Consider the following 10,484-nt stretch of genomic DNA (forward strand, 5'->3'; position numbering starts at 1 on the left):
CATCTTCCAGGCAGGTGAGACTGCCATCCACTGGCAGAAGACCCAGGGAAAGGCCAGACAGGGTCAGAATGTTCTCAGAGCTGACTCCCAAGAAGGGGAGGTGGCAAAGGGGAAGTTTCCTTCCCACCTGGCCCCCAAGAGCTTCTTGACAGCCCCCCAGCCCTGTATGCTGAGCCCTTAGACTCCCTGTGCATTGCTTCAGGCCCATCCCAGCACTCCCTATACTTAGACTTCTTGGACAGCACCCTTGCTCGGGCAGGAGAGGGAGTACAATGGAAGAAACCTCTCTATTGGGACTTGTACGGACATGAGCAGCAGCAGTTGCTGAAGGCCAAGCTGATGGACCCCAAACAGGATCCCATCTATGTTGAACCTGAGGGCCTGGTCCCAGCCCTTCCCCAGAGCCTTTATGATCTGCCTTAGGAGCCCAAGGATGTATGGGGATGCCAAGCTCAGGTGAAGCAGGAGAGCTATGAGCTCCCCTACAACCCTGCCTGATGACTATGCTGTGCCACCCACCCAGAGCACAAAGACCCTCCCTGCTCCCAAGTCCCAGGGCCCAACCTTCCCTGAACCTAGTACTGCAACTGGCAGTAGCAGCAAAAGCCACAACTCAGCTCTGTACAGCCAGGTCCAGGAGAGTGGGACCTCAGGGAGCTGGGACTGTGGGCTCTCTAGAGTAGGGACTGACAGGACTGGGGTCAAGTCAGAGGTCCCTACCTGAGAAGGAGGGCAAGGCTGAAGTTGCTGAGGAGGACCAGGGGGAGGTGGCACTAGGGATCAGAGAAAATGGTTAGAACCAGCAGAAGCCAGAGGGTGGGAGGGGCCATGTTATGTGAGACCGGGGACCAGAGGGATGGGGGAGTCAAGGGAAGGACAGTCAATCCCAGGAAGTCCTAAGAAGTGGGGCAGATGGCATGGCTGAGGGATGGACTCTGCATCCCACTAAAGCCATCCCTTCCCCACTTCCCCAAAGGAAGGGACAGCTGCGGGACCAGGTCTGTGGAAAGTGGTACATGGTCAGAGTGGGTGCAGTTTGAGGGGCCTGTGTGGAGGCCTCAGAGAGATGTTAGACTGTGCCTAGATCCTTACCCCTGCATTATTCTTTGCCAGAGATACATTTAAAATTTTTTAAATTCCCATTAAAGTCAGCTTGGGTTTAAAAAAAAAAATTAAAAAGAGGGAGAAGAGGTTGTCGTGGTGGTGGTGGTGTTTAAATAACTGATTTATTTAATGTGCCAGGCACTATTCCAACACTTTATGTACTTTAATTCATCTAATCATAAAATAAACTAATTTAAGCTGGGCATGGTGGCCTATGCCTATAGTCCTAGCTACTGGAGAGACTGAGGCAAGAGGATCACTTGAGCCCAGAAGTTCAAGGATGCAGTGACCATGCCACTGCACTCCTGGGCAACAAAGAGACATCCTGTCTCTTAAAAACAAAAAAAACTAGTTTACAGATGAGAAAACTGAGGCACAGAGAGGTTGAATAACTTACCCTAAGTCACACAGCTCATCAATGGTGGAACCAGAGTTGGAACCCAGCAACCAGGCTCCAGAATTTGTCATCATTCTTGGAAGTGAAGCTGTTCTGCTCTGCAAGGAGGCTTTGCAGCAAGATTGCAGTGACAATGTTTCATGCCAGAGCATTTTAGCTCCCCCAGGAGTACACACATTTTGGGGGTGGAGGCCTTAGTCAGGATGAGCTCCCCATATCAGACTCTCAACCACCAGTCGCTCTGGTATGAGGCCCTTGCAGAGTCCTTCCCACTCTGCCTGTCTCCTTCTTCTCTGATGGTGAGTTCTCAGGAAGCCCCTTTGCCTACCCCTATCACACACACACACACACACGCACACACATGCACATGTGTGTAGGCTGGCTTCTAAAGTTCCCTCACCTCTGCCATCTGAGAGACCTGTCTATATAGGTCTGAACCCAATAGTGGACATGGTTTAAAACACTTCCTTGGAATGCTTCTCAGCTCCTACGCCAATCAGCAGATGCAAACGGACGCCTGCAGGGACAGAAACCCCAACTCCACATCCTGAGGCCTGGAAATGCCAGTTCCTGCCCAACTGACCCTGTAGCATTTTACAATAAAGCTTCTAATCACCACTACCATTTGTTTGATTACCTATAAATGTGTTAAGTCTTTAAAGATTGTATTGATCAGAATTCTTGGTTGCAAGTGTCAGAAGCCCAACCAAAAGTAGTTTAGATAGAAGGGAATTTACTGAGTCAAGGATCAAACTGTACAGGGCTTAAGCTGGGCATGGTGGCTCATGCTTGTAATCCCAGCACTTTGGGAGGCTGAGATGGGTAGACCACTTGAGGTCAGGAGTTCGAGACCAGCCTGGCCAACATGGTGAAACCCCATCTCTACTAAAAACACAAAAATTAGTTGGACATGGTGGTGGGTGCCTGTAATCCCAGCTACTCGGGAGACTGAGGCAGGAGAATCATTTGAACCTGGGAGGCAGGGGTTGCAGTGAGCCAAGATCATGCCTCTGCACTCCAGCCTGGGCAACAGAGCAAGACTCTGTCTCAAAAAAATAAAAGAGAGGAAAGAAAGAAAGAAAGAGAGAAAGAGAGAAAGAAAGAAAGAAAAGAAAAGAAAAAGAGAAAAGAAAAAAGGGGAAAAAAAAACAAACGACAGGGTTAGATCATGGTCTCTGAGACAGCTGGAGTCAGGGCCTTAGGCAGCACTGGGACTCTGCCTCCCCTCATATCTCTGCTTGTCCCTGTATGCAAGCTTCAGTTGCTCCTAGTGCTGGTCAGCTTCACTGGGGAAGGAGTATGGCCACCTGCAGGTTCCTCAGATGAGGAAGGACTTTCTTCCAGGCCGAGGTTGGAAGAAACTTCTACCCACAAGGGAAGAAGTTTCCCGTCCCTGGAGAAAGGGGAAATGAAGAGGGCAGGATGATCCCTTTTCAGAGAGTGCAGAGTGGAGTCAGGGGATGAGAATTTCTTCCCTGGAAGCGAGGACAGAATTTTCCAACACAAAGATTTCAGAGTAGCCTATTCCATTCATTTGACAAACAGATAAGAGAGGACCTATGACATGCAGAGTAACGGGCTAGGCACCACGGTAGGGCTGGGGAGTGAGTGAGAAACAAGATGACATAGTTCTGCCCTAAGACCTTGCACTGTATTGCAAACACTTCAACAAGGTCATTTGAGTGACCAAAAGAGAGGAGGTACTATTGTGGGACACAGCAAGGATGCCCAACCCAGTCTAATGGCATCAGGGAAGGCTTCCAGGAAGCAATGATATTCAAATTGAGACCCAGTGGATAAATAGGAGTCAACCAGGCTTGGGTTTGTTTGTTTTTGCTTGTTTTGTGTGGGAGGGCAGGGAATGAAGTGGGCATTCCAGCCAGAGAGAACAGCTCTGAACTAAAAGATTAGTGTGTGACAGCTGCAAAGAAAGCCAAGATGAGGGGGAGGCAGGCTGGAGCGCTAGCATTGAGGACATGGCTGGCCAGCAAGAGCTTGAACTTGATTATGAGGGCAATGGAGAGCCATGGGAGGGTCTGAGAGCAGTTACCCCATCTGATTTCCCAATTCTGAGATCCCTTGTACTCCCTGTAGAGGATGTATTGACGGGGAGAGGTGCACCTCTCACACCAGGAGGGAGAACTTTTTGAAGCAGCTGAGCTGGCAGGTCTCAATCTCTACAAGTTTAGATCCAAAAAGTCATTTGAGAAAAACAGAAATTAACAAGTGTTGGCAAGGATGTGTCGAAATCAGAATACTGGTGCATTGCTGGTGAGAATGGAAAATGGAAAAGGCTCTGTGGAAAACATTGTGGCAGTTCCTTGAAAAACAAAAAGCGAATTACTATATGATCCAGCAATTCCACCTCTGGGTATATATTGAAAAGATTTTAAAGCAGATACAAACATCTTAAGCAGATATGTGTATACCCATGTTCACAGCAGCATTATTCACAACAGCTAAAATGTGGAAGCAACCCAAATGTCCATGGATGGATGGATAAGGAAAGGGGGTATATAAAAGGAGTATAAGCCAAAAAGACAAATACTGGGCTGAGTGTGGAGGCTTACTCCTGTAATCTCAATACTCTGGGAGGCTGAGGTGGGAGAATCGCTTGAGCCCAGAAGGTCAAGGCAGCAGTGAGCTGTGATCCCACCTCTGCACTGCAGCCGTCATGACAGAGTAAGACTATCTCAAAAATAAATAAGTAAACAGACAAATACTGTGTGATTCCACTTATACGAGGTCCCTAGTCAAAACAACAGAGACCAGCCTGGGCAACATAGTGAGACCTCCAACTCTACAAAAGATTTAAAAATTAACTAGGCAAGGTGATGTGCACGTGTAGTCCCAGCTACTCAGGAAGCTGAGGCGGGAGGATCGCTTGAGCCAAGGAACGCAAGACCGCACCATGATCTCGCTGCTGCACTCCAGCCTGAGTGACAGAGTGAAAGACTCTGTCTGAAAAAAAAAAAACCACAAAATCATAGAGACAGAAAGAGGAATGGCGGTTTGCAGGAAGGATGGGGAAATGGAAGGTATTGTTTAATGGGTACAGAGTTTTGATTTTACAGGATTCGAAGAGTTATGGAGATGGATATATTAATACATAAATATGAATGTATTTACTACCACAGAACTATAGCTTAAAGTGGCTAAGATGGTAAATTTTATGTTATGTGTATTTTGCCACAATAAAAACATTTGAAAGGAGGTAATCTGAGAAACCTCGAAGAAATCCCCTGGCATGGAATGGTTCCAGAGATTGAGGATGCAGAGGCCTCCTGTGAAGCCCAGAACGGATGATGGGGGAGGGATTACCTGAGGAAAGATGCACTCCCCTCTGACCTGACAAACTTGGGGAGAATTCCAGGAGTCCTTATATCAACCCCCAAGGACTTCAGCTGGAAACAAAGACATGCCCTTCCCACAGCTTCTCCATGGGTCTCAGACTCCTCATCTACAGGACCTGCCAAGATCGGTGAAGGAGGCTGGGGGTTGAGTGGACGAGCTGCCCAACGGTAAGGATTCTGAGTGTGTCCTGCTGTCCCATAGCATGGGAGAGCTGGTGACTGAATCTGTGTAGGGATGTCGGGGCCAGGTGCAGACTGAGTCTAGGTGGTTTCCCTGGAGAAAAAAAGGGGGGGGGGCCCTGGAGAACAGGGGTAAGAGACTGAAGAACAATAAAGAGGTCACGGGGTACGCTCCCTTCCTGACATCCATCACATCCTGAGCCCAAGGTCACAGGAGAGGGTCGCATACCGCAGATGGAGCTGAGGGAACTGGGGGAGGGAGAGGCAGGCGGGCCCTGAAGGTGCAGGGTCATGTGGGCCTCGGGACTAGTCAGGGTAGAAGGACCTGGCTCCCACGACCCTCCCTCTCCGCGGCCCCCCAGAGCCTCCAGCACCATCCCTGGGCCCCCTCTGCGCTCCAGCCCTCGTGTCTAAGCTCCCCGGAGGCGTTTTCTCTCCGCCCTCAGCCCCTGCTCCCGCGCTTGTGGCTGTCCCTGGCCCTGTCTCTCTGAGACTGTCCCTGGGCATATGTGTCTGTCTCACGATTCCTGCCTCTGTTTTGTCTCATCCCTCCCCTGCTCTCCACCGCAGTCCTGGTTGCCGTCCATGTCTCATCCCGACCCCTTCTGTCTCCATGCCTACCTCACTCTCTTTCTCGTCCCCCTCTGTCCCTGTCTCCTCCTGTCTTTCTCTTACCCTCATCTCCTGCCTCTGCCCTGTCTCCGCTCCATCCCGTCTTTCACTGTGTGTGTTCCGTTCTTGTCTCCGTCTGTTTACCTGTATCTCTTGTCCCTGTCTCCATCACTGTTTCTGCCCCTTTTTCTCCTGGTCTCTGTTTCCTCTGTCTACCCACGTCCCCTCCCTGTCCCCATCCCAGGCTCCGTCTCTTCCCAGTCTCCATCCCCCTTCCTGGGCCGCCTCTTCAGCCTCCGCCGGGATGGGACCTCGCTGGGGGCGGGGCTGAGGGGCCAGATCGGAATAACTCGGTTATCAGAACGAATTGAATTAACTTCTTCACACGAGCGCCGCCAGGCCTGCGTCCCCGCCCTTCCGCGGGGCCGCAGGTGGGGAGGCCCGGGAAAAGGGTCGGTACCCTCTGGCCTCGGACGCTGTGTAGAGACCGAAGGTCTGGTCCGGATTGGGGCAGGATAGGCACTCCGGGGATAGGGTCCCGCGCATCCCAGCTCCACACCTCTAGAGCCCTAAGAGGGCGGCTGGGACCCTTAGGGGTGGGGTCGGGGCGGGCTGGGGGCGGGTCTGTGCCGTCCCAGGCCCCGCCCCGCCGAGCTTAGCCCCGCCCCGCCCCTCCCGGGTCTCGCGTTAAAAGGGCGCGCGGGACGGCCGGCTTTGCACTTGCGTTGCACCAGCTGAGGCGCCGCGACGGGGCGGCGGCTCTCGGCCGCTCAGAGCTGCCTCGGGTCCTCGGAGCCTGGACGCTCGAACCATCCCTGTCCGAGCCTCGACCGGACCCACGACCCCGACCGCGGCCCGCCGGCCCGCCCCCGGCCCCGCCCCCGGCCCGATGGACTACTCCTACCTCAATTCGTCGACCGATCGTGGCCGTGGGCGGCCATGGAGGCGTCCGCCGTACGGCGACTTTGGCGCCTGCAGGCCCAGCCCGGCGCTTCCAATACAAGCCGCTCCTGCGGCCAGCGCTATCCCCCGCGGCAGGCCGCCGCCTGCCCCGCGGCTCGCTCCTCCAACTGCGCGCTTGCGCCCTGACGCGACCCCAGCCCGCGCCCTACTCCGGCAGGGTGAGCGCAGCCCCCGCCAACCCTCCCGCCAATTCGTCTTGGCAGACATCCCCGGCCCGCTCGCCCAGTGAATGCGGACTGTCTCCGCTCAGCCGGCCCCATTCCTGCGCTTCGGCCAGACCCTCCAATGCCCCGAGAGGACCCCAGAATTGACGGAGGTTTCTCCGCGAGGGAATGAGGGCCCTGCACCCTTTCATCTCTCCCTGTTGCCTTGTTTCTCGTTGCCAAATCTCTGTCTCGCCCTTCAGAGTCAAGGAAATAGATCCCCATCCAGCTCTGCCCTTACCAGGGCCTTCCCCTCCACCACCTGCAAAACTGACCACTAAACCTCTACAAGCCCTGGATCTTTGAAAAATGCTCCCAGCTCAGCCCTATCACCACGCCGTCACCCCTGCCCCACAAGATGCATGAGCCCCAGCAAGGACCTCTGCAGGCAGCTGAACTGCCCAGATGGGAAGCTTCCTAGAGCCCCCGTGGCCATCAGGCCCTTCCTGCCCTGTCTTGGACCCATGCTGCCTGGGCCGGAACCCTTCTGTAGCCACCAAAACCAGATCCCGTAGCCCGCAATAAAGGGGCCCGGGTTTTTAAGCCACTTGTATTTCCCCATTCCCCCACAGACTCTCCCAGCTAGAGTCCTGTAGAACCTGGAAGCAGCTCCTGCATCCCCAAGCCTTTTGATCCAAGTCCCTGTCCAAACCCTCAACCTCACTGAGCTTCTCAGTCATCTCATCCCTCTGATTAGAGTCCCAGCCTGCCTCATGGAATTTTATCTCCTTCCCTCCTGGGAAGACCACTGGGGACCCAAGTAGAAGACTGGGGCCTAAGGGCCAGGCACAGTGGCTCACGCCTGTAATCCCAGCATTTTGGGAGGCCAAGGCGGGTGGATCACTTGAGGTCAGGAGTTCAAGACCAGCCTAACCAACATGGTGAAACCCCATCTCTATTAAAAATACAAAAAAAAAAAAAAAAAAAATTAGCCAAGCATGGTGGCCCACGCCTGTAATCCCAGCTACTTGGGAGGCTGAGGCAGGAGAATCGCTTGAACCTGGGAGGCAGAGGTTGCAGTGAGCTGAGACCATGCCATTGCACTCCAGCCTGGGAGACAGAACGAGACTCCACCTCAAAAAAAAAAAAAAAAAAGAAGAAGAAGAAGAAGACTGGGCCCCCTAGACTGGGAGTTGGGGGAGAGATACGAGAAATGAGAACCTGGATTTGGAGAAATGAGAACCAGAGTGGGGAGATTGGTACCCTGAGCCAGATGAGGGTAGGGATTGGGAAGAGGGGAGACAGGCTCCAGAGATACAGGGTTTTGAGACCAGAGAGATGGGGATAAGGTACAGAGAGATGGGAGCAGAGGTGGAAGCACTGGAAATCCTAGGAGAAATGGGGACTCAGGGTTGGGGAGATAGAGATAACAATCAGGCGATGGAGACCAAGGAAGATTAGAAATAGAGATGAGGAAGATGAGAATACAAATGGGGTGCTGGAGACAAGAATCAGGGGAGATGGAGGCCTGGAGAGATGGGACAAAGATGGAGATTGGAGACCTCTGGTGAATATGAAGACTGAAACCAGGGTTAGAGACAGGGAAGGGAGGTACTGTCAGAAACACTACCTATGGGGCAGTGGAGACTGGGATGGGTATAGGAAGAGAGTTAGGGGGCAGTGTTGGCTTTGGAGGAGATGGGACATGGAGAAGGTGCCTGGGGAAGAAGAAGGGCAAAGAGAAGATGGAGGAAGTCTTCTCAATGGGCACAAAGAGAAGAATGGCTGAGAAGTGGAAAGTTGAAGAGAGATTCAAATGGAGGAAGATGAGGAAGAGGAGAGGGGGACATCTAGGGGAGAATGAGGGTCAGGGGAGTGGGGCAGGATTGAAGAAATGAGGCTTGGGAAGGGGGGAGGTTGATAGGTGGAGGGAGCCGAATCTGTATACAGCTGAAAGCCGGTGGGATGGCTGGTGGTAGGGCTGAAAGGAGGGCCGGTGGGAGGTTCTCTGTTGCAGAGCCTTGGCCCAGAACTGGTTAGTGGGAAGCCTGGCAATGCTGATGAGACTTGACAGACATCCAGGGCCAGGGTAAACAGAGGGGGCAGAGGGGCTGAGAGACAGGAGGGGAGGGCCAGAGGCAGGGGTTGAATGGGGGTGCAAGGGGAGGTGGAGGGAACAGGGCTTGGGAGGAGGGCGATGACTTGGCTGGAGTATTGGATTATGCTTTCTCCTTGGCCGCTCTTGGGGCTTGGGTCTCCCTGATCTCCCTCCGCCTTTATCCCGCGAGCTCCACTGAGTGATAGGGTGGACGCTCCGCCCCAGGCAGTTGGGACCAAGATGAGGGACCAGGCCACGGACGGGGGAAGCGTGTGATTCCCTCGGAGCTGGATATAACGGGTTGAACTCTGTTTCTCACTCCCCCATCCTTGTTGCTCCCCCACCCGCCCTGCACACACCCGCAGTGCCCTACAAGTTCTTCCCAGAGCCGTCCGGCCTGCACGAGAAGCGCAAGCAGCGGCGCATCCGCACCACGTTCACCAGCGCACAGCTCAAGGAGCTGGAGCGCGTCTTCGCTGAGACCCACTACCCCGACATTTACACGCGGGAGGAGCTGGCTCTCAAGATCGACCTCACTGAGGCTCGCGTGCAGGTGCGTGTATGCACGTGTGTGTACTAGAGTGTGTGCCCATGGAAGGGGGAGACCCGATCTCCCAAGGTAGCTTCAGGCTACCTCTGCTCTGTCTCCCTCCTAGGGCAGAAAGTTCCCAGAGATGCTTGAGAAGCCAGGAGGGAGGCCGAGGGGGTAGAGACCCAGGCGACCTCAGGGCGGAGCTGAGGATGGGGACAGGCCAGTCAGCACCCCTGGGGTTCCCTATTCCGGCGCTGCAGCTTTGAAAACCCGGAGCCTGGGAGGCTGAGTTTGTGGCAGGCACAGGGCTGAAGAGAGCCGGGCTAGAGCAGACTGTTGTCTATTTGTACAACTCCGTGTACAAGATGTTCATTTGGCCCACCTTGACTGGACGCCCTAGACAAAAGGTTTTCCTGGTGCCCTAAACTGCTCTCCACCGCCCTGGAACGCTCCAGGAGGGAAGTCCCAGAGCTTCCTAAAAGAAGGAATTGGGGGAAGAACTTAGGGTGAGGAGAACGGTGGCAGGGTCCCCTCCAGGAGACCAAGAGTGCTGGGAGTCAGCGGAGTCAGCGGGTGAGTGGATCCCAAGGGCAAGAACCCAGGGATCTGGAGGCAGGGGCCAGTGGAGCGCGCAGAGGGCAGCGGGCTGAGTGCAGGAGGGCCGAAGGCCCCTCCAACTAGTAAGAACCCGGGCCCGGTTCTCTCCGAACCAGGATCTCACTCGAGCCTTGCGGCCGCGGGCTGACCCCGTGCGTTCTCCGACCCTCGTCCAGGCTGACTGGCCCCTGTGCCCGCAGGTCTGGTTCCAGAACCGCAGGGCCAAGTTCCGCAAACAGGAGCGTGCGGCCAGCGCCAAGGGGGCGGCTGGCGCGTCGGGCGCCAAAAAGGGCGAGGCGCGCTGCTCCTCCGAGGACGACGACTCCAAGGAGTCCACGTGCAGCCCCACGCCGGATAGCACCGCATCGCTGCCGCCGCCGCCTGCGCCCGGCCTGGCCAGCCCGCGCCTGAGCCCCAGCCCACTGCCCGTCGCACTGGGCTCCGGGCCGGGACCCGGGCCAGGGCCACAGCCGCTCAAGGGCGCACTGTGGGCCGGTGTGGCGGG

At 54.8% G+C, this 10,484-nt stretch overlaps 1 protein-coding gene across 1 annotated transcript in view; it reads left to right on the forward strand.

The window, feature by feature from the left end:
* The first annotated feature begins 6,535 nt into the window (after positions 1 to 6,535).
* Positions 6,536 to 10,484, forward strand: part of PHOX2A (paired like homeobox 2A) — a 7,203-nt gene continuing 3,254 nt past the window's right edge. The window contains exons 1-3 of the mRNA XM_017894323.1: positions 6,536 to 6,767; positions 9,216 to 9,403; positions 10,180 to 10,476. Of these exons, the coding sequence (XP_017749812.1) occupies positions 6,536 to 6,767; positions 9,216 to 9,403; positions 10,180 to 10,476 (717 nt within the window). The remainder of the gene's footprint in view (positions 6,768 to 9,215; positions 9,404 to 10,179; positions 10,477 to 10,484) is intronic.

This window comes from Rhinopithecus bieti, unplaced genomic scaffold (assembly GCF_001698545.2).
Source record: "Rhinopithecus bieti isolate Rb0 unplaced genomic scaffold, ASM169854v2 scaffold_21412, whole genome shotgun sequence".
Taxonomy (NCBI): domain Eukaryota; kingdom Metazoa; phylum Chordata; class Mammalia; order Primates; family Cercopithecidae; genus Rhinopithecus; species Rhinopithecus bieti.